This window comes from Cherax quadricarinatus, chromosome 61, assembly GCF_038502225.1.
Source record: "Cherax quadricarinatus isolate ZL_2023a chromosome 61, ASM3850222v1, whole genome shotgun sequence".
NCBI classification, from domain to species: Eukaryota; Metazoa; Arthropoda; class Malacostraca; order Decapoda; family Parastacidae; genus Cherax; species Cherax quadricarinatus.
This window is the reverse complement of record NC_091352.1, coordinates 9,567,088-9,592,515: the sequence shown is the minus strand read 5'-3', so window position 1 is coordinate 9,592,515 and position 25,428 is coordinate 9,567,088. Positions and strand designations below refer to the sequence as shown.

Here is a 25,428-nt window from a genome sequence, read left to right as displayed (position 1 = left end):
ACTCCAAGGTATTGGTCCAGTGTGGGTAGATTGGTAAAGCACTGCGTACCTTGTTCCAAGGTTCGTAGGTTCGAGTCTCCTTCAGCCAGAGATCAGTGTTTGTATATATTTCGCCTGCTCTTGCGAATTCCTTGCATATATATATATATATATATATATATATATATATATATATATATATATATATATATATATATAGGTAGTAGGTTGGTAGACAGCAACCACCCAGGGAAGTACTACCGTCCTGCCAGATGACTGTGAAACAAAAACCTGTAACTGTTTTGCATGATGGTAGGATTGCTGGTTTCTTTTTCTGTCTCATAAACACGCTAAGATAACAGGGATATCTTGCTACTCCTACTTACACTTTGGTCACACTTCACAGACACGCACATGCATATATATATATACATACATCTAGGTTTTTCTCCTTTTTCTAAATAGCTCTTGTTCTTTTTTATTTCTTCTATTGTCCATGGGGAAGTGGAAAAGAATCTTTCCTCCGTAAGCCATGCGTGTCGTATGAGGCGACTAAAATGCCGGGAGCAATGGGCTAGTAACCCCTTCTCCTGTATACAATTACTAAAAAAGAGAAGAAGAAAAACTTTATAAAACTGGGTTGCTTAAATGTGCGTGGATGTAGTGCGGATGACAAGAAACAGATGATTGCTGATGTTATGAATGAAAAGAAGTTGGATGTCCTGGCCCTAAGCGAAACAAAGCTGAAGGGGGTAGGAGAGTTTCAGTGGGGGGAAATAAATGGGATTAAATCTGGAGTATCTGAGAGAGTTAGAGCAAAGGAAGGGGTAGCAGTAATGTTAAATGATCAGTTATGGAAGGAGAAAAGAGAATATGAATGTGTAAATTCAAGAATTATGTGGATTAAAGTAAAGGTTGGATGCGAGAAGTGGGTCATAATAAGCGTGTATGCACCTGGAGAAGAGAGGAATGCAGAGGAGAGAGAGAGATTTTGGGAGATGTTAAGTGAATGTATAGGAGCCTTTGAACCAAGTGAGAGAGTAATTGTGGTAGGGGACTTGAATGCTAAAGTAGGAGAAACTTTTAGAGAGGGTGTGGTAGGTAAGTTTGGGGTGCCAGGTGTAAATGATAATGGGAGCCCTTTGATTGAACTTTGTATAGAAAGGGGTTTAGTTATAGGTAATACATATTTTAAGAAAAAGAGGATAAATAAGTATACACGATATGATGTAGGGCGAAATGACAGTAGTTTGTTGGATTATGTATTGGTAGATAAAAGACTGTTGAGTAGACTTCAGGATGTACATGTTTATAGAGGGGCCACAGATATATCAGATCACTTTCTAGTTGTAGCTACACTGAGAGTAAAAGGTAGATGGGATACAAGGAGAATAGAAGCATCAGGGAAGAGAGAGGTGAAGGTTTATAAACTAAAAGAGGAGGCAGTTAGGGTAAGATATAAACAGCTATTGGAGGATAGATGGGCTAATGAGAGCATAGGCAATGGGGTCGAAGAGGTATGGGGTAGGTTTAAAAATGTAGTGTTAGAGTGTTCAGCAGAAGTTTGTGGTTACAGGAAAGTGGGTGCAGGAGGGAAGAGGAGCGATTGGTGGAATGATGATGTAAAGAGAGTAGTAAGGGAGAAAAAGTTAGCATATGAGAAGTTTTTACAAAGTAGAAGTGATGCAAGGAGGGAAGAGTATATGGAGAAAAAGAGAGAAGTTAAGAGAGTGGTGAAGCAATGTAAAAAGAGAGCAAATGAGAGAGTGGGTGAGATGTTATCAACAAATTTTGTTGAAAATAAGAAAAAGTTTTGGAGTGAGATTAACAAGTTAAGAAAGCCTAGAGAACAAATGGATTTGTCAGTTAAAAATAGGAGAGGAGAGTTATTAAATGGAGAGTTAGAGGTATTGGGAAGATGGAAGGAATATTTTGAGGAATTGTTAAATGTTGATGAAGATAGGGAAGCTGTGATTTCGTGTATAGGGCAAGGAGGAATAACATCTTGTAGGAGTGAGGAAGAGCCAGTTGTGAGTGTGGGGGAAGTTCGTGAGGCAGTAGGTAAAATGAAAGGGGGTAAGGCAGCCGGGATTGATGGGATAAAGATAGAAATGTTAAAAGCAGGTGGGGATATAGTTTTGGAGTGGTTGGTGCAATTATTTAATAAATGTATGGAAGAGGGTAAGGTACCTAGGGATTGGCAGAGAGCATGCATAGTTCCTTTGTATAAAGGCAAAGGGGATAAAAGAGAGTGCAAAAATTATAGGGGGATAAGTCTGTTGAGTGTACCTGGTAAAGTGTATGGTAGAGTTATAATTGAAAGAATTAAGAGTAAGACGGAGAATAGGATAGCAGATGAACAAGGAGGCTTTAGGAAAGGTAGGGGGTGTGTGGACCAGGTGTTTACAGTGAAACATATAAGTGAACAGTATTTAGATAAGGCTAAAGAGGTCTTTGTGGCATTTATGGATTTGGAAAAGGCGTATGACAGGGTGGATAGGGGGGCAATGTGGCAGATGTTGCAAGTGTATGGTGTAGGAGGTAGGTTACTGAAAGCAGTGAAGAGTTTTTACGAGGATAGTGAGGCTCAAGTTAGAGTATGTAGGAAAGAGGGAAATTTTTTCCCAGTAAAAGTAGGCCTTAGACAAGGATGTGTGATGTCACCGTGGTTGTTTAATATATATATAGATGGGGTTGTAAGAGAAGTAAATGCGAGGGTCTTGGCAAGAGGCGTGGAGTTAAAAGATAAAGAATCACACACAAAGTGGGAGTTGTCACAGCTGCTCTTTGCTGATGACACTGTGCTCTTGGGAGATTCTGAAGAGAAGTTGCAGAGATTGGTGGATGAATTTGGTAGGGTGTGCAAAAGAAGAAAATTAAAGGTGAATACAGGAAAGAGTAAGGTTATGAGGATAACAAAAAGATTAGGTGATGAAAGATTGAATATCAGATTGGAGGGAGAGAGTATGGAGGAGGTGAACGTATTCAGATATTTGGGAGTGGACGTGTCAGCGGATGGGTCTATGAAAGATGAGGTGAATCATAGAATTGATGAGGGAAAAAGAGTGAGTGGTGCACTTAGGAGTCTGTGGAGACAAAGAACTTTGTCCTTGGAGGCAAAGAGGGGAATGTATGAGAGTATAGTTTTACCAACGCTCTTATATGGGTGTGAAGCGTGGGTGATGAATGTTGCAGCGAGGAGAAGGCTGGAGGCAGTGGAGATGTCATGTCTGAGGGCAATGTGTGGTGTGAATATAATGCAGAGAATTCGTAGTTTGGAAGTTAGGAGGAGGTGCGGGATTACCAAAACTGTTGTCCAGAGGGCTGAGGAAGGGTTGTTGAGGTGGTTCGGACATGTAGAGAGAATGGAGCGAAACAGAATGACTTCAAGAGTGTATCAGTCTGTAGTGGAAGGAAGGCGGGGTAGGGGTCGGCCTAGGAAGGGTTGGAGGGAGGGGGTAAAGGAGGTTTTGTGTGCGAGGGGCTTGGACTTCCAGCAGGCATGCGTGAGCGTGTTTGATAGGAGTGAATGGAGACAAATGGTTTTTAATACTTGACGTGCTGTTGGAGTGTGAGCAAAGTAACATTTATGAAGGGATTCAGGGAAACCGGCAGGCCGGACTTGAGTCCTGGAGATGGGAAGTACAGTGCCTGCACTCTGAAGGAGGGGTGTTAATGTTGCAGTTTAAAAACTGTAGTGTAAAGCACCCTTCTGGCAAGACAGTGATGGAGTGAATGATGGTGAAAGTTTTTCTTTTTCGGGCCACCCTGCCTTGGTGGGAATCGGCCGATGTGATAATAAAAAAAATAAAATATATATATATATATATATATATATATATATATATATATATATATATATATATATATATATATATATATATAACAACACTGCGACTAGCCAAGGACTCGAACCCATGCTGCTTTGCCCTGCCTCATGGTGGGCGAAAACTCATGACGCCTTAATCCACTGGACCAGTGGATTAAAGCGTCATGAGTTTTCGCCCACCATAAGGCAAACCAAAGCAGCATGGGTTCAAGTCCTTGGCTAGTCGCAGTGTTGTTATTGATCAATACCACTCGTTCGTGGGCACAAATATATATATATATATATATATATATATATATATATATATATATATATATATATATATATATATATATATATATATATATATATATAAAGTGAAGCAGCCCAGGGTTAATTAGAGATGGTAATTATGTTATTTAGCTGTCGCTTATTTGGCTACGATTGCAGTTTAAATTGGGTCACTTCAGAGTAGAAATTTTAATTTATCAAAAGGATTAAAAGCAATTTAGGTAAAATTTAGCTGCAGGCATGATTTGGTTTTACTGATAAAAAAGAAAAGTCATTACCTAATTTTATATGTATACTTTGTAGCATATTGTTTTTTATTGTTTTATCATATTTGGTTTACGTTAATTAGACATAGCCCAATATAATACAAAAATATGACTTATTGGATTTTGTTTACTGTCTTTAAATGCAATGTAGTAATGATAGTGAAGAACGTCACGATGACAATAATAGTAATAATAATAATAATAATAATATTATTATTATTTTATCACTTGTAGTAAAAGTTTCTAATATACTCGGCAAAAGCTCATCTCAAGCTCGCAAATAACTCTTTGAAAAATTGGGAGAAAATGTTTCAAGAAGCAGATTTTAGCAGAGCTTAGAGAAAATACTTCTTCATCGCTTCTTTAAGTAGCCCAACATTCTTCTTGTAGGTTTATTTTTTATACACATTCATATTCCTGTATGTATGCAAATATTAACTTATATATGTATCTACATGTATTTCATTAATATTTACTACATGTATATACGTTTATATACTTTTTTGTTTATAGCCAGTCACTTGCAGCATGAATCATTTAAAAAAAATGAGAAAGTTACTTAAGTGGATGTGATCTGACCTGACTAGATGGGTCATTGGTTTAATTAAGCCCGGGAGGTGACTTGGACCTGCCTCTCATGAGCCAGTAGGCCTGCTGCAGTGTTTCTTCTTTCTTATGTTCTTAATGTAGTGGTGATCTCATGTGAAATGCTGAGGTCACCGATTCACTTTATAAATCAGAAGTAAGTCTTCACATATTAAACGCACTGCTTATAACTAAACCTAGATTTTAAACGTAGATTTTAATCAACATAAATTCGCTCACCATTGGTAAACCTGTAGCTTGAAGTTGTAGTGCGCCTGGCTTACAATGAAAGGACTTGGGTTCATTTCCCAGACGAGGTGAGACATATAGGTAAATCTCTTGAATCCTGATGCTTCTAGATAGGTGGGTGGGTGTGACCTGGACGTGACTAGCCTGTGCTAGTGGGTCTGATGCGGTGCCCCTTTCTTAAGTGGATGTGACCTGACTAGGTGGGTCATTAGTCCAAGCCGGGGGGTGACATGAATCTGCCTCACATGGGCCAGTAGACCTGCTGCAGTGTACCTTCTTTCTTATGCTCTTATGAGTATTAAGAGTATCATCGGCTTGGACCTGCAAAGCGTGGGCCAGCAGGCTTGCTGCAGTGCTCCTTCTTACCTTATGTATCATGTATCAATTCCTAGGGGGGAACGGGTAGTATATCATTTGATAGAACTGGTCATTGAAAAGAGCCGTGGTAGAATAGCTCTTTACCTGTAAATTTGTTTAAAAACTATTTAATTTGAACTAGGAGGATAAAATTCACCTTTAGTTCATGACCTTCAGCCCTGGAAAAGAGCCATTAAGAGTAGGAAATGCCACAAAGGCTTTGAAGTTGGGGCTCTTAGTCCCCCCTCCCCCCAGGTATTTCCTACATAATGGAAGCAATTTTACCTCCGGTTAGAAGGTTTTAATGTCAGGAGTGGTGAGGACTAGGAGCTTCCTGTTTGTGGCCGCGGATGTAACGACGGCGCAGGCGAGAACGGTTTAGTCTTAACACCAGAGAGTGAGAGAGGTCGGCGTTGGCGATTAAGAAAAATAGTGGTGCAGAGAGGATCAAACGAGGGCGGTGTGATGAGGATGCGCATCAGGTGAAAGATTTTGAGGATAAGGTTTGAGTAGGATGAGGATTAGGTGAAAGTCTTTGAGAATAAAGTAAAGACGTTTGACTAGGCTAAGGATCAGGTGACGGGGGGGGGTTGACTAGGATTAGGTGCACATGAGGGGGAGGGGTGTTTGAGGAAGATAAAGATCATGTGAGAGGGTTTGAGATGGGTGAGGATCAGATGAGAGATTATGAGGAGATTAAGTACCTGGTGAAAGAATCAGTGAGGAGAGCACAGCTCGGTTAAACTGTGTGTCAAGCAATATGTTAAAGAAACCGTCAGTGGATCTGCTACCAGTAGAAAGTCTCCTCATGGACACACCTACCCAAACACCCCACGGAACAAGTGGTATTGATCAATAACAACACCGCACTAAACATGGGTTCGATTCCTTGGCGCGCGCACACACACACACACACACACACACACACACACACACACACACACACACACACACACACACACACACACACACACACACACACACACACACACAGACGCATATACAGCAGGCCTAGTGTCTAATCGACATGTGCCTAGGACAAAATGGTAACTAACATATATATATATATATATATATATATATATATATATATATATATATATATATATATATATATATATATATATATATATATATATATAAAAGCTAGCTGGTATCACCACGTTACCTTTGAAAAAACTTCCTCTCATTTCTCCTGGTGCTACTCTTGCAGCATTGCATAGCTTCTGATGACGCATGGAGACATGTGAAAGTACTTGAGCCGAAGATTTCTATCCCCATAGCTTGTCTTGCGCGCGCGCACACACACACACACACACACACACACACACACACACACACACACACACACACACACACACACACACACACACACACACACACACATGCACGTAAGGAAATTAGAGAAAGTGCAAATTAGATAAGTTTGGATTTACAAAGGATATAGGAAAGTATTGGTTTGGAATTAGGGGAGTTGATGAGTGGAACAGTCTACCTATTAGGGTTATTGAAGCTTAAACCTTAGGCAGTTTCAGGTTTAGATTGGATAAATACATGAATGAGAGGGGTTGGATTTGAGTGGGGCTTGCACATGAGTAAATAGATTTATCAGAGCTTTTTGTTACGGTAGCACTAAGAGTGGGTTGGGCAAATATTCTGTTAGTGGGTAGAATATGTAAAGGACCTGCCAAGTATGGGCCAACAGGCTTGCTGCACTGTTCCTTCTTAATGTTCTTATGTTTGCAAAAAGACTAGTCTCGGAGCTAAAGGGCATGTCCTACGAGGAGAGGTTAAGAGAAATCGACCTGACGACAATGGAGGATAGGAGAGATAGGGGGAATATGATAACGATATATAAAATACTGAGAGGAATCGATAGGGTGGACAGACAGGCTGTTCCAGAGATGAGACACAGCAACAAGGGGTCACAGTTGGAAGTTGAAGACTCAGATGAACCACAGGGATGCGTGGAAGTATTTCTTCAGAGTTGTCAGGAAGTAGAATAGTCTGGGAAGTGATGTAGTGGAGGCAGGATCCATAGATAGCTCTAAAAAGAGGTATGATAAAGCTCATGGAGCAGGAAGAGTGACCTAGTAGCGACCAGTGAAGAGGCGGGGCCAGGAGTTGTGAATCGACCCCTGCAACCACAACTAGATGAACACACACACATAAAAAAAAATACACACAGATACACACACACATTTATAAATTATGTATGTATGTATGTATGTATTAGCCACAATGAAAAAGTAGTACTGAGTAAGCGAGCAGGCTACTCTTGCACCATGGTTATCATAAATTGCGTACTGGAGGTTACTGAGTCCATCCGAAGACGATAGGCGGCTGCGTTACCACAGAACATTTTTTACACTACTTCTGATGTTACATGGGGTGGTCACTCCATAGGATGACCTCAACGAACTAATCATTAACGATCGGAATTCGGAAATGAAGACCCATTTAAAAGAAAAATTCCATGAGTCCATTTAACTTTGAAGATAGGAAGTGGCTAATGAGTGAGGTAGGGAGTGACCAGGGGTGAGGTAAGGTGTGACAGAGGTGGGGGGGGTAAGGTGTGGCAGAGGAGGGGGGGAAGTAAGGTGTTGCAGGGGAAGGGGTGATACATAGGGAAAGTGAAAAACATAAAAAAAAAGACGAGCAAATGTCACTAACCTGGAACTAGAGAGTGAAATTGGATAGAATCAATGATGGAGGAGAGAGAGAGAGAGAGAAGGTAGCTACAATAAGGAGAGGGAGGGAGGGAAGCAATGAGAGAAAGAGAACCAAGAAGAGGGAGAGGGGGAGGCAGGCATTTACGTCAAGAATGACAAAAAAAAAAAAGGAAAAGAATTCAGCTGGGGAGAAGGTGATAGGTACTAGGTAAGGTAGGCAACTGACTTGAAAGGAGGAAAAGAGAGAATGCATCTAAGGAAAGACAGAAAGGGTGGCAGGGAGGGAAGACAGCTGCTGAATGAGTGAAGGGACGGGTGGGCCAGGAATGCCGTCCGGAGAGCGGGGGAAGAAAAAAAAAAGTAGGATTGATTTTTATAGTAGTCCTGTTGTCGATCTCTGGCTCGTGTCTCTACTTTTCAGTAAAACTGCTGATTAAGAGATCGTATGTTCCCAGGATAACTCGAGTCTGGAACACGTTCATACAGTATAACGATATCAACGAAATAAAGTCTGTTGACCAAATGAAATTGCTGGCCCAAAGATGGCTCCAACTATATGTTGTTCACTATTTGTATATATAACAATAAAAATGCTTTGAAATGAGCTAATGTAGGTAACCATTCTGAGCTTGTAAATAAAGTTAGGCACCCTGAACGTAATCTTGTAGAACCCTGTGTAAAAAATGAGAGAGAGAAAGAGAAATGAAGGGGAAGAGGTTGACAGCGGAGTGTGTGGAAAGGACAGAGGAGGGGAAGGGGGTATGAGGTAAATGAAGAGGGAATGGATAGACAGCGTGAAAAGGAAGGAGACCAGAGAAGTAAAAGGGAGCGGTGGAGGTAAGGTCGGAGGAAGATCAATTTTACGAGAGGAGCTTTCATTGTGGTTTGGCTATATATTATATGTCCTGGCACATTGTCTCGACATGAGAAACGAGTTCGTGTATGAATTGGTTATTTCCATAAAACTCATTATAGTTTTTGTCATAAATATGTATTTGCTCGTAGTTTTGATTTTAAATGACTTTGTTCTTGGATAATGTGACAACAGGCGAGAAAGGTATGCGATGTCACACAGAAGATACTAGAGGACCTGGTCCCAAGTCTGCACACTACCATAACATACTAGTGAGATATACGGAAATGTAAAATAGACCCAATGAAGAGAAGGGGAGCCATGGGCACATTATAAGAGCACTGTATCAACATCCGTAGGCTTTAATTTTTCAGTCTGCTACTGGCAGATATTAAAAATGGTGCTCGAAGTATTGTGGCGCTTTCCAAGAGGAAACTGGATCACTGCCTGTGGCATACCCACCAGGTTGTGATGGATATGTGAGCCGGCTGGCCGCCAAAAACCACAGCCTGGTCGACCTTGTAATACACAAGGAGGCTGGGCCGCAGGAGTAGGAAAACTCCCGAAACAGGTAACAGGTAAATCATAGGTAAAACATGACTAATATTGTTTTAAAAGAAACATAACGAGGATAAGTTTCGTCATTGTTGTTAAAGAATATGTTTAATATAACAGTACATAATATGTTTGATATAACGGTACAGAATATGTTCAGTATAAAGATACAGAATGTTTAATATAACGGTACGTAATATCTTTAATATAGCGGTACGGAATATCATTAATATAACAGTGTACACTGTATTGGATTTCATGAAGCTCTAAACCCAAGTGGGTTATTCAACGTAAGCAGTAATGGTTGCTCGATCCTCCGTCTGTTAATCGCGGCCCGGTTTGTGACCAACCAGACTGTTGGTTGATCACCCCAGTGTGCATTCAATTCAGCGACTTAGACCTCTTTATATATCAACTATAATATGTTTTATAATTCTTCTTAGGTTATAAAATGTGTACTTTAATACTCAAGGACAAGAAAAAAAAGAGGACTGCAGGAGAGCTGAGAGCCTACAAGGGGGAGAACCAGGAACACAAGGGAAGGGGGGACTGAAGGACACAACACATTAGGCAGAATAAAGGAAAATAAAGAAATAAGGGCAAAAAATAAAAGGAAAGAGGTAGGGAGAGAAGAAAGGTTTGTTTTCCTGTATTCTGCCTAATGTGTTCTGTCCTTTAGTTCCTCCCTCCTGTGTTTTAAATATCTAAATGTAATTTTTAGAAGTCAACATTGTATTTAAAAAATCCTCTTTTAAAACATGGGCAAAATCAGTTTGAGAAAATGAAGCCTAAAGGATATATTATGTTCCCAATACCCATCCTGTGGGCGGTAATCAAGGCTCCAACATTTGTATTAGGTAAGCAAGCTGCAGTGGTAATGAGCTGGTTACAATTTTTTCAATTGGTAACATTCTTAATGAGTTGCTAACGCAGACATGAATACAGACAATCGTTGCACTGTAGTCCGTAAGCGGTTGTGAGTTATTTGCACTGCCCAGTATTTAGCAAGATATGGCGGAGTTGAGAATAGTTAAAATGGTTATGAATTTTGTACAAAAGGCAGAGTCAGTTTATTTTTCTAGAATAGCTGCTAATGTATGACTTGTTTGTACATTAGTTGATAAACTGCCTTGTATATCACTGAATAAACTATTATGTAAATTACTGAATAAATTACCTTGTTTTTCGTTTAATAATATGTCATGTATATTAAATGAACCTCCTTGTATCTTATTCGGTAAACTACCTTAGACATCATTGAATAAACTACCATCACGATCAAGTTCTCAATCAGCTATCTGGAAGTTGGGAATCAGCCACTTTTGAAGATTAATTACTTGGGAAGCTTCCTGTTAAGTTACTCTGTAAACTCCCTAGAAGGTCGGCGGATAGATTAATTACTGAAAAGTCTTTTCTCTCAAAAAGAAAATTTCCCTTGATTCTGGTTAAGAACTCTGTATCCAAGGAATTGGAGCTGCCCTTTTCTCCCTTTGATTAAACCTAATTATCTTATTCCTCGTACATTGCACGACCCCCTCGAGTTTAGCGCTTCCACATAATTATAATAATTCAGCCCAGCTGATCCCGAAATAACTTGAAGAATTTATCCAATTAATTTATGAAGACATAGAGGGGTACAGTCTATTCCCTCTGTGTATGAAGGAAAGGTGTTGAAGTCTTGATCCCTTTGCTCTTAATGATTTAACTCTCAGCGTCCCTGCTGTTGATTGGAGGTATTTTGCACCGTCTGCCGACCCTCTTGATCTCATAGGGAGTAATTTCATTGTGCAGATTTGGGATCAGTCCCTCCACACTTTTCATTGTTTAAATTATGATGCTTCTCTATGTTCCAGGAAGTACAGTTCAGTGGATAATAATTTAGGTGCGTCACTGAATGTATACAGCCAATGAAGGTTCTCTATATATATTCTCCAGGTCTGCGATTTTGTTTGCCTGAGAAGAGTCTGTTAATGTGCAGCAATAATCCAGTGAGGAGAGCACAAAAGATTTAGAGCATCATCATTGACCTGTTATTTTTTTTTGTTTTCACGGTTTAAGTTATCTAGCCTATCAGTTTCCTTGCCTTTGTGATGGCAACATTGCTGTGATTCTTGAACTTAAGAATTTCTTGACATTATCACTCCCATATCCCTCACAGTCTTCTTTCACTACTGTGGCTTGAGGAACAGAACTTTACTGTGACAGCCTCAGGGTTTTGCTTTGTTGATTACTATGTATGCGATTTGTTAGAACATTATAAAGGCAAGTTTTTCTTATTTTGTACCCAAACTAGCTTAGCAACCTAGTCTGATCTTGAAAATTTGGTGATGATGAGATTGATTTTCGCGGATTTATTGCCACAATGAATTTTCGCTCGTAGTGTGTGGTAAATACCTGGAGGTTGTTGTGAAGGTCAGTGTCTCTCGCTCCGGTCCCAGACCAGGTCTCCCGGTGAATGGCCAGTGATGCTTACCTTGAACTTCGTGCTCATCGCAGGAAGTTCAAAATAAGCATCACATCCCGGTTGATCAGGAACTGACTTAAACTTGTCAAGTTCTCACTTGAAGACAGCCAGGGATTCGTTGGTAATCCCTCTTATGCACGAAAGGAGGGGACTGAAAAATATCCATCCCTTCACACTTATTGAGTTCCTCTTAGTGCGCTCACTACACTCCTGCATTTCATTGGTGGTATTTTGCACCGCTTGCCAGACCTCTTATTTTCATGGGAAACGATTTGTGTGTGCAGATAAAATTATGCTCGTCGAGTAAGTCAAGTCAATTTCGGCTGAAAAGTGTATATATATATATATATATATATATATATATATATATATATATATATATATATATATATATATATATATATATATATATGTGTGTGTGTGTGTGTGTGTGTAAACTGGAACTTTACACTGTTAGTAATGTAATACAATTGCAGACAGGCGATCTTAACAGTGCAATATAAGCCAAGGGGGTTGGAAATCTTCAGCTCAAGATTTTTTTCACACGTCTCCGTGCATCATCAGGAGCTACGCAATGTTGCAAGAGTAGGAACAGGTGAGATGAGAGGAAGTTTCCCAGAGTAAGCTAGCGTGGTGACGCCAACCAGTTCTCTCAGGAACTGGTTGGTGTCACAACGTTACCTTACTTTGAGAAACCTTCCTCTCATTCCACCTGTTGCTACTCTTGCAACATTGCGTAGCTCCTGATAACGTACGGAGACGTGTGAAAGACCTTGAGCCTAAAGATTTCCACCCCCCGTGGCCTGTTCTGCACTGTTGTTAATATATCAGTAAGAATTACAAGTGACTGTTAATACACTGCGTGTGGAAGTACGCTGTGCATTCTGTATCAAGGGCACTTATAAAACTAAGTGTCTGATCACTCCGAATCACAATATTCTCTCTAGTTGCCACAAATAAAATTTTACACAACTCTCAATGCCAGCTTGGTTTTTATCCGCCTGTTCTCATAGATGTCTATATTCCGCCGCTTTACTCTATTCGAACCCTACACTGTGGAAGACTTTGAGGCACGTTTCACTGATTCTCATGTTTTTCTCTATTTGTTTGGCTATATTTTTCTAACAGTTCCCCTCAGTGGATCACAGACTTCATGTTGGGTTTTCATGACTATTTTATGCAAGAACCACCTGATGAAATACTTGAGCTCTGCCATTTTGGTAAACATGTGTACCTTAAACATATTTTGGTCACTTTTACATCTAGTTTGTCAAATTCCAATGAAAAAAAATTTCGAGTGATAGGGAGTAAGTAAATTATTTCCTTACATAAGACAAGCGTGCGCCCATGATTATATCGAAAGTGGGTTATTTTCTCTGTGAATATGTTTGTGCTGGTAATGATTTCGAACTGACGTGTCGGCCCTTTAATCAAGCTAATATATCGTTGGCCAGGCGGAGATGCCTATGGTTCCATTGTTGCAGTTTTCTCGTTGAGACCTTTATACTGTGGTTAAGTACAGTATTTTAAGCTGACTTTTAATAATATATGTCATTAAACTTACAGTTCTGATAAAATTTCTTTCGATACATGAATTTTAATCATGTATCATATGGTTCAGGAAAAGGGGGAAAGTATTCCATAGTTGTGGGAAAGGTAAGGAGAAGGGGGGAATTACCCCATGTTGGTGTGTGTGTGTAGGGGCGGGGGGGGGGGGAGTCGGGTTAGGGGAAGGGTGGAAGGGCATATATTTTGTGCAGCGCCCACATAGTGTTAAAGGGTTAGCGTTTTTGGCATATCCGTTTCTCTGTTGATAAGTCAGTGTCCTGGAAGTACAATACCGCACCATACTATTCTTTTTATTTTTAAAATTAAGTTAGTGTTTTAAAAATATTTGTGTGTTTAGTCAACTCTCAGTCTTGGTGTAATGAAGGCAGTTCAGGTGGCAGTGTTCATTGTTGTTAATATAATGACGACTCGAGTTGAAATGACAATAATGTTGGTGTGTCAGGGAGTGACACCAAGTTCCATAATGCTTCATGATATATTGTTTGGTTTCAGGTTAACTGTGTTAGCTCTGGAGGCATGTCACCTTAAGTTAATATATTACCAGCAAAGTTATAATTAAACATGTCTCTGTAATCAGTTTATGAAGCGTGTGGATAGTTTAGATTCCCTTCTTGAATATATCACTCGACGTTTCATCCATGTGGAAATTCATAATGCATCGTGGTTACTTCCAAGTCTCTCGCGGGAGATATATATATATATATATATATATATATATATATATATATATATATATATATATATATATATATATATTAACAAGAACTCATTTAAAATTAAGTCCTTTCTGAAATTTTCTCTTACACGTTTAAAGATATATTTTTTTCATTAAAGTTGATTTAAAAAATTATACTTTTGTACCAAAAGAATCTTAGAAAACTTACCTAACCTTATTATATCAAGAACAATTTATTTTAGCCTAACCCAACTAAATATATTTTAGATTTGTTTACAATAATTTAATCCTAAACAAACACAGTGAAATATATTTTTTTCGTTAGGTTAAGAATGATTTTGGCGAAATTATTCCATACACAAATTTTCACTTGTCCTATATGGCAAGATGAGCGTTGCTATTTAAGCCAAGATCGCAAGTTTTGCCTATTCGACACGATCTATATATATATATATATATATATATATATATATATATATATATATATATATATATATATATATATATATATAATGTCGTGCCGAATAGGTAAAATTGGTCAATTAACAACAACTCGTTTAAAATGAAATCCTTTCTAAAAACTTTCTCTTATGTTCAAAGATATATTTTTTTCATTTATGTTAATGTAAAAATTAATAATTTTGTACCAAAAGAACCCTAGAAAAATTACCTAATCTTATTATAACAAGCGCAATTTAATTTAGTCTAATCCAACTAAATATATTTTAGGTATGTTTACAATAATTTAATAATAATCAGTTTAATAATAAACACAATGCAATATATTTTTCCGTTAGTTTCAGAATGATTTTTGCAAATTAATTGCATAAACCAATTTTCTCTTGCCTTATTCGGCAAGAAGATCCTTGCTGTTTAAGCCAAATTCGCAAGTTTTCCCTATTCGGCCCTTCAAGGGAGGTTCCTTGACGCTGGTGAGGGGCTTTTGATCTAGGGAATTGGATCTGTGCTCCGGTTCCCATCCCCCCAGATGAGCTGTATAATTCTACGCGTTTAGCGCTCCTTCATGATTATAATTTGCCTATTCGGAACGACAAATATACGATGAAGCATGCCACGTTTCAAGTCCAGTCATTCTCTTTTCGTGTCTCTTTTAAGGCAGGTTAGATATCCGAGCTACAAATATACACAGGCCATTCAGAGACTTATAAAGCATTCGGACTATGGGGATCACCTCAAATCACTCTGAATGTATTCTCCATTTAAATTACTGTGAGCACCGTAGAGTCTTAAATATATGCTCAGAGTAGCGGAGGAGAGAGAGAGAGAGAAGTTGGGACAAGTGTAGAAGTCTTCAAGAGGAAACTGGACAAGCATCTTCACCAGGTGCCATATCAACCAGGTTGTTATGGATATGTGGACCAGTGGGCCACCAGCAACAACAGCTTGGTTGACCAGGCAAGCACCAGACGGACCTGGCCCAAGACCGCGATATAGAAAGTAGACATACCTCTTGTTACTGTCCTTGTAATTCAACCAATCTATCCCTATAAGCCTTGCCAAATCATTTTGTATTTTGAACACCGTAAACGTTTTCTCTAGTTCATCTCTCCTAGGTCGTCAGATTTAATTACTTCAGTGTAGACTCTACACTCTACACTTAGACTTTTTTCAAGTTAGGCTTTTTTCAAGTTAGTCTTTTTTTTTCCAAGTTAGATTTTTAGATGAGAACCGAATACTATTTCACTACGTTGTGAGTCTTCTGTGCTTGATTTATTCCTAACTTATCAGTGTATGCCTAACATTTTTCCTAAAATAATCAACGGTGATGGCGTGTATGAAGGCAGCGGTAGGGCGTGGGGAAGGGGGGGTGAGAGACAAAAAAAAATAATGCGAGAACAAGCTGGTAGTTTGTGGTGGGGACTTAGGGACTGGTCTAACAAATGAAGGCCACATTCTCACCACTCCAAGTGAGGAGGGAGTGGAGAATCAGTAGGTAGGAGAAGGAGATAGTGGAGGATTAGTAGGTAGGGGAAGGAGGAGAGGCTGGAGGATTAGTAGGTAGGGGAAGGAGGAGAGGCTGGAGGATTAGTAGGTAGGGGAAGGAGGAGGCGAAGGATTATAAGGGAAAGGCTGGAGTCAGTCGAGAGTGAAGGAGAAAGGGATGTGCAGTGCTCTTAAACAGTTGTTTGTTGAACTTGTAACATTTAAGTTCATAGAGAGAGAGAGAGAGGGGGGGGGGGAAAGAGAAGGGAGATTCAGATAGGCAATCTGTAAATACCTTTGTAACTTGTCATAAGAACATAAGAACGAAGGAACACTGCAGAAGGCCTACTGGCCCATGCGAGGCAGGTCCAAGTCTCCTACCGGCTTAAGCCAATGCACCCAACCTAGTCAGGTCAGGTCACATTGACTTAAGGGAGGAACACGGCAACCGACCTGGTAGCACAAGCTATCAGGTCTAACTCACACCCACCCACATCCACTCATGTATTTATCCAACCTATTTTTAAAGCTACACAACGTTCTGGCCTCTATAACGGTACTTGGGAGTTTGTTCCACTCATCCACAACTCTATTACCAAACCAGTACTTTCCTATATCCTTCCTGAATCTGAATTTTTCCAACTTAAAACCATTGCTGCGAGTCCTGTCTAGGCTAGATATTTTCAGCACACTATTTACATCCCCTTTATTTATTCCTGTCTTCCATTTATACACCTCAATCATATCCCCCCTAATTCTACGTCTTTCTAGAGAGTGCAGATTCAGGGCCCTTAGTCTATCCTCATAGGGAAGGTTTCTGATACATGGGATCAACTTTGTCATCCTCCTTTGTACATTTTCCAGAGAATTTATATCCATTCTGTAATAAGGTGACCAAAACTGTGCAGCATAATCTAAATGAGGCCTAACCAAGGATGTATAGAGTTGAAGAACAACCTGAGGACTCCTATTATTTATGCTTCTTGATATGAAGCCAAGGATTCTATTAGCTTTATTGCGAACACTTATGCACTGTTGTCTTGGTTTCAGATTACTGCTAACCAGAACTCCTAAATCTTTTTCACAATCCGTAATATTAAGATCTACATTATTTAGTTTATATGTGGCATGGTTATTGTCCTGTCCAACATTTAGAACTTTGCATTTGTCTATATTAAACTGCATCTGCCACTTCTCCGACCACTGCATCAGTCTATTCAAATCTTCCTGGAGTGCTCGAATGTCCTCGTCAGAATGAATTCGACGGCCTATTTTGGTGTCATCGGCAAATTTGCCGATGTCGCTCTTTATGCCCTCATCTATGTCGTTTATGTAGATTGTGAACAGCAGGGGGCCCAACACTGACCCCTGTGGAACACCGCTCGTGACACTTCCCCACTCTGATTTCTCCCCATTTATGCAAACTCTCTGCTGCCTATTTGTCAACCATGCCTCTATCCAGGAAAAAATTTCTCCTCCTATTCCATGTGCTTTAATTTTCCTCAATAGTCTCTGATGTGGGACCCTGTCAAAAGCCTTACTGAAGTCCATATACACAATATCATATTCATTACCATGATCTACCTCCTCAAATACCTTAGTGAAAAAAGTTAATAAATTCGTAAGGCAGGAACGCCCCTTTGTAAAACCATGCTGAGATTCGTTGATTAATTTATGCTTTTCAAGGTGGCTACGAACTGCCTCGGCAATTATTGATTCCATAAATTTTCCCACTATGGAGGTTAGGCTTATTGGTCTATAGTTCGAAGCTAAGGACCTGTCACCTGTTTTGAAAATAGGTATCACATTTGCCATTTTCCACTTATCTGGCACCATGCCAGTTTGTAGTGATATGTTGAAAAGATTAGCCAAAGGTGTGCTAAGCTCCTCTTTACATTCCTTTAGAACCCTTGCATACAGTTCATCAGGGCCTGGGGATTTGTTAGGTTTTAATTTATCTATTTGCCTAAGGACCATGTCACTTGTGACCCTAATAGTGCACAGTTTATTATCGTCCTGTTCTACATAATTTATCATTACTGGAATATCGCTGGTATCCTCCTGTGTAAAAACTGAGAGGAAGTATGTGTTAAAAATTCTACACATTTCCTTATCACTGTCAGTGAGCTGACCCGAGGAACTTTTGAGTGGGCCTATCTTGTCCCTGATCTTACTTCTGTATACCTGAAAGAATCCTTTTGGGTTAGTCTTCGATTCTCTTGCAACTTTAACCTCATAATCTCTTTTTGCTTTTCTAATTCCCTTTTTTATTTCTCTCTTTAACTGAATATATCGATTTCTCAATTGCCCCTCTCCTCTTTTGATTTGCCTATATATGCCTCTCTTTTGACCAATCAGATATTTTAATCTATTGTTCATCCATTTAGGATCATTTTTGTTTGATCTGATTTCCCTATTTGGAACATAATTTGACTGAGCAGCTAGAACTATGCCCTGGAAAGCATCATATCGGCAACCATCACCACCTACCTGACCCTTAGTCAGGTCATTCCAGTTCAGCCCACCTAAGTAATTTTTCAGTCCTATGAAATCAGCCAAGCGAAAGTCAGGGACGGAGACTTGATTGCCATTATTAGGGGAATTCCATGATATATTAAAACTGAGTGATTTGTGATCACTTTCCCCAAGCTCATCATTAACCTCAAGATTATTAATTAGTGTTTCCCTACTGGCAAGAACCAAGTCAAGGAGGTTATTTCCCCTAGTTGGCTCTGTCACAAACTGTTTTAAAAAACAATCCTGGATCGTATCAAGAAAGTCACCTGACTCTAAATTTCCTGTCAAATTGCTCCAGTCAATCTGTCTATAGTTGAAATCTCCCATTAGCACAACATTTTCGTATGTAGATGCCTTACGAATTTCGTCCCATAGAAGTTTACTGCACTCCCTATCAAGATTTGGGGCCCTGTAAATCACACCCAAAATTAGTTTTTCTCGGCCCTCGAGAAGCTGTAACCAAACAGATTCAGTGGCTGACGCTTCTAATTTAATATCTTGTCTAACACAACAATTTAAATTGTCTCTGACATACATCGCTACTCCACCACCTTTCCTGTTGACCCTGTCAGTGTGGAATAATTTATAGCCTTGTATGTGGCATTCAGAGGGCATCTCTCTATCTTTCAGATTGAGCCAGGTCTCTGTTATAGCAATAATATCTATGTTTCCTGCACTTGCAATTAATCTTAGCTCATCTATCTTATTTCTTACACTCCTGATTGTGACCAGACTTACCTGGAGTTCATTACCTTTGTAAATTGTGAGTTCATTACCTTTGTAAATTGTGAGTTCATTACCTTTGTAAATTGTGAGTTCATTACCTCTGTAACTTGCTCAGCTATCAAAACTTTGGAGTCCAGTCCCTGGACCAATTATGTACCTCTGTAATCTTTTGACTACCGCCCACAGGATGGGTATGGGGTGCATAATAAACATATTAAACTAACTTAGTAACTTAGGCACAGGTACACATAAGTACACTTATCATACATAGTGTAAATTACTTAGGATAACTCCAACATAAGACAAAGTGACTTATTTCCATTGGGCTGGAGTAGGCCATAGATTACAAGTCATTGTTGGATATTGTGAAGCTTGAGTTCTGGAGGACCAAGAGTGGGAAATTTGTTCCAACAGTTAAATTAAAAGTATTTCATGCATCATTTCCTACATGCAGAACGCGCATTTGTGCGTAGGTTGGCATGATTTGTCAAGGTAATGTATTTTTTACCATGTGTTTAGCAGTTTTTTACTTTAAGTATGAAAAAAATGACATTGGCGAGAGAAAGGACCATGACTTAACAAGGTTAATTTTAGTGAAAGGCGGAGAAGGTGCAGACAGTCGTACGAACTTTTAACAAAAGAGACCATTCATGTATTGATTTTCTCGCAGAGTAAACATCTGACAGGGAATGTGCCGTGTCCTAATGCACGCTGCTTGCCTCTCCGTTATTTGGGGTGCTACTTTGTTACTTTGTGGCTGCTACATTCTCGTTATTTGGGGTGCAACATTTTTATGCCACCTTATAGTGAAACATTCCCATGCTACTTTGGGGCGCTACGTTTTGAGGTCATGATGCAACGTTGTAGTGTTGTGCTGCTTCGTTGTAGCATCTTTGAGCGAATTTTTTTTCCTTTTAGGTTTATGTAACCAAGTTTAACCCAGATAAAATAAACAAAATATTTGTAAATTTACAGGGAACATTAGGAAATTGACGTATTAAAATGAGTATAGGCTGGTCCGGAGGCTGAGTAATCCACACGAGGTGAATGCTTCACATAAAATGTTTCTATATTCTCTCGCTCAGTCGGGTGACAGGAATTCTAGATTCAAGAAAGGTCAGTTGGTATGTTTTGATTGATTCTTGGTTTAGAAAGACACGTAAGCAAACACTATAACATATTTATTAGAAAACGTTTCGGTCCTGGGACCTTGATCACTTCTAACCTTGATTCTTGTACACATAAACGATTATTGAATTCACTCTGGTCGCAGTAGATTACTGGTTTGAAGCTGCCACTAACGTGAGTCACTCTTGGTGAAGGTCAAGCTTTTGCTGGAATAACTATTCGCTCTAGAGCTCTATCAGCTGACTTGATAAAGGTCTACACAGCGAAATGTCTCAAGAAGTGTACCTCTCTTCCACAGTGGCCGACTTGTTGGACCCCCCAACACGATACTAAAACGAGGAAACGGAAGCATGTTATTTTTGTATTAAGTTGATGTACTGAGATCCAGTGGCGAGTCTTAGTGCATCTGTGAGAGCTGGGAGGTAGTGCTCTGTCTTCACTTTTCCAGTTTGCCTCCTGTTTTCCGTATCCAAACACTCTTACGACACTGTCACCTTCAGGTTGTGGTGAGGTTTGAGTGGTTTGTGTTTAGGGGTAGCGGCTTCTTCTCCGGGAGGAGTGCCACTCACCACAGAGGGTGCTTACTTGAATAAGAACACAGCAACTCTTTCTGCATAAAGGGTGAGGATATTTCCCTTTTCGTCTATTTTTTTCTAACACAGCCGATACCATTCACCCGCCCACCTACTAACCTTTCTGTTCTCTTGCATCCGCACTCAGTGCGCACCAACCCACCTGCCAATCTACTTTTTTTTTTTTTTGCATCCTCCTCCATCAGCACTTACCTCCCAAACACCCACCAACCTGCTCCTGCACCTTCCCCGCCTCAAGTGCTGCCGACCCCACCCGTCTTTCCAACCTCTCCTCCCCCCTCATCTCTCAACCACACCTCTCCCTCTCACCCCGCGTCTGTGTCCTTCATAGTTATGCCACTTTCTTCATGTCCGCATTTTTGGTGTCCAACTTTGTAGAATTTTCCAGCCTCTGTTGAATTGTCGAGATGTTTCCCTGGCTGATAACAAACTTTGTAGATGTTTTCTCTTTTGAAAGCCAATTTGGTAGATTAATGCCGTTTATACTTAGGAACGTCTTGTTATATATTATTATTTTTTAGAGAGTACTGGTAAGAAAGATCCCTTTTATGGAAAGAGTATTTAAATGCTTTTAATTCATGTTGAAATAATATGCAAATAAAATGTGCCACGATATCAGGAAAATTTAGAAAGTATTATAAAAGTTATATGTTGTTTCCGAACGCTGCTTATTATCAGATTCATAATTTTAAAGCATTCTTACACCTTGCTTCTTATTTGAATGTTAGTGGTTGTATATAAATCATCTTTGTATTGCATTTTTAACCTTCCGAGACTTATAACGGTTTCCAACTATCGCTATATGTGAAAAATATAAAAATCAGCTCAGTAATAACGATAACCTGAAAATTGTAGTTTATTCGATATATATTATTTGACAGTGTTGGCAGCGCTCACCAGGGCCAATACATACTGCGCCTCGCTTATGCTTATGTAACGATATTCTCACGTCATGGAGGAGAAACCCAACGTTTTCTTAAGAATGAAGATGTTTCGCAATTATGAAAATGGGCAGCTCCAACGGGTTTAATGCTTTTTCTTGAAGACAGGGTGCTGCAGCTTGTAAGTAATGTATGCCAGAAGCTAATGAATAGCATCATTTCTTGCCCCTGGGAAATATCTCGCCTTAGTTACAGCGTCTCGTTACTTACTGGAAGAAATATCTGTAATTAGTAATGGCAAGTGCAATGGTCTCCTGCCCAAGTTGTGTCTACTGTCTCCGCCTCTCACACAAGTGGGCTTGACACTAAGTTTCTCACTCATAGTTTTCCATTTAGAGAGAGAGAGAGAGAGAGAGAGAGAGACTAAAGAATGCTTTCAAAGATGTTATTCTTTTAAATGGCTGTGATATTGCCTTAATAATCAAAATCTAAACTGATGTATGATGAAAAAAATTATGATAAGAAATCTGTCTTCGAAAAATAGTTAACTTTTGTGTAAAAAAAAATGGCAAGTGTAGAAGCCTTCTAGAGGAAACTGGACAAGTATCTTCACCAGGTGCCAGATCAACCAGGCTGTGATGGATATGTGGGGCAGCGGGACTCCAGCAGCAACAGCCTGGTTGACCAGGCAAGCACCAGATGAGCGGGGCCCAGAGAGTAGATAAACTCTCGAAACTCTTCAAAGGTATATCAAAGGTATTACACTTTCTATTCTTCATTCAAATTTGTGATTATAATGAGAAACATTAATGTCTTTGAGAAAGTGTAAGTTTGCTGATTTATACTCAGGCTTCTGGTCTCTTAAACGTAGCATACCTACATATACAGCTGTGTATACACAGCTGTATTGGTGTGTCGTGCCGAATAGGTAAAATTGGTCAATTAGCAAGAACTCATTTAAAATTAAGTCCTTTCTAAAAAAATTCTTATGCATTTATAGAAGCATATTTTTTCATTAATGTTAATATAAAAATTAATGATTTTGTACCAAAAGAACCTTAGAAAACTTACCTAACCTTGTTATAACAAGCGCAGTTTAATTTAGCCTAATCCAACTAATTAAATTTTATATAAGTTTACTATAATTTAATAATAAACGAACACAATGAAATATATTTTTTCGTTATTCAGAATGATTTTTGCGAAATTATTGCGCACAAATTTTCGCTTGCCCCATTCGGCAAGAAATGCGTTGTTATTTAAGCCAAAATCGCAGGTTTTACTTATTCAGCACATTATATATATATATATATATATATATATATATATATATATATATATATATATATATATATATATATATATATATATATATGATGGAGTCCACTTCTGGTGCAAATTGTGGGACCAATAGCCTCTGAGAAGTGGATAAAGAGGCTTCAAGGAAGAATATTGGATTTCTTCCTGAAGCCATTTAAAATATTCCACTTTCCCTACCACCCCATCTTTTAATTGTTGTACCAATAGGTATATTTTATTACATAATATGGTACAAAAGACTTAAAAAATACATTGTTGATATAAAGATTGCTTATACAGTACTTGAGGTGTACACGAGATACATGTCTAGTACATATTGTTACGTGTTTGTCACTGATAATAATGCGAAAATCTCATCCAGCTCCTCAGAGCTGGGACGCGTGCCCATCTTGAGGGTAGTCTGAGATTTGGCAGTTTCGTATAGGCTACCGAAATTATACGGTTTATGTGATCTGTCATTATGTTCGGTCAGATAATTTTTTTCTCTATAATTGTTATTTCCCTGCATGTAGTGTACATTCCGCCTCCTGTCTTAATTCTCCCCCCTCGAATTGCATGACCTTGCCTTCGTTCGGACTGAACTACGGCAGTTACTTTTTTGGCCACCCTAGCAACCTATTTTAGTCTTCCCACGATGCAGTTTCAGTCCTCTCCCTTCGCATTCTTTTTTTATAGCTTCACATCGTGTGTGCATGTGTATGGGTGGGTGACGGAAGGTGAGTAATGTACATTGTTTTGGTAGAACTGGCCAGCAGCCAGAGAGAGAGAGAGAGAGCAAGCAAGCAGCTGTTGCCTCCCTCCCCCAGCCATGCCTGCAGCTGCTGTTGCTGAAGTCCGAGCCATGGCTGCAGCTGCTGCTGCTTTGGTCACCAGCCACGTAGCAAACTGTTGCCACACCCTGGAATTTTGTTTGTAGACACCACGTTGTCCAGCACCGCAATGCAACAACAGTGATTGCATTTTATCACTGCCATAGAGTCAGCTTTGATCGCATCCCGCAGATCACCTCACCATCATATGATTACGACCGGTGGCAGGAAACATTTTTTTTTCTGTGGCCGAAGAGGGAAAAAATTGGAGATTTGTTCATCGTGCGCTTATGTCACCTTCTCTTTGTTACATTTATGGATAGTTGCTGATGTAAAATAATTTTTACTGTAGTTTTTTTTAGCATTTTGTGTATTTTTGTAATTAATGTTTTTTCGCCATAGTTGCAGAAAACATTTCATATGCATTATGCATATTTGACTACTTTTATGCCTATATATTTTCTTATTTTAAACTATTTTTCAATATGCTAAAACATATCTTCCTTTCTTTCAGGTAAGTGAAGGTGTCGTGGTGTAGTAAGTGGGTCCTTGAACTGGTTTGTGTTGGGGTTCAGTATGTGTGTGGGTGAGATTATCTGCTGCTTACCTGGAGAAGGTTTAGGTCCTGCCTACCACCACCACAAGAGAGACAACAATAAAATAATACTCTCACCAGGTAAGTCAGGTTCTCCAGATACCAGGTACATCATTCCTGAGATGGGCTAAGGTGCTGGCTGCTGTTAGGCAACCAACCTACCTCCTAATCCGTCCCTTCCTTAACCATGAAACAAGGAATGGTGTGTGAGCGTTCGTTAGTCGTGAGGGGAGACCACAGTCGGTGAGTACACGCCCTTTTGAACGAAGTCGGTAAAATCTGTCGGTAATAATTAAGAAGCGAAGGTAGGTGTTATATATGAATCGACAACTGCAATCTTATCTAGCGATGTACAGTTCACTTGGCTTAGATTAAAATCCATTGTTTTTCAGAAATTTTATAAAATAAATTATAACACATCGTCTGCCTGCTTACCAACGCAAAATGGTAAAATTTATACAGTGAATAATAAATTATTATTATTATTAATAGCAATATAACAGTAGTTGTATTCTCGATTTTTCGTGACCGCTTAAAAATAGTTTTTATAGGTTTTATAGCTTTAAAGTTGAGTTGTTATTGTTTAATACG

The 25,428-nt window shown here is 39.3% G+C and overlaps 1 protein-coding gene across 1 annotated transcript in view; it reads left to right on the top strand.

The window, feature by feature from the left end:
* Positions 1-25,099, top strand: part of LOC128699370 (neurobeachin) — a 485,949-nt gene extending 460,850 nt beyond the window's left edge. Inside the window, exon 3 of the mRNA XM_053792043.2 lies at positions 24,757-25,099. Coding sequence (XP_053648018.1) covers positions 24,757-24,780 — 24 coding nt within the window. The 3' untranslated portion in view covers positions 24,781-25,099. The remainder of the gene's footprint in view (positions 1-24,756) is intronic.
* Positions 25,100-25,428: the final 329 nt, after the last annotated feature.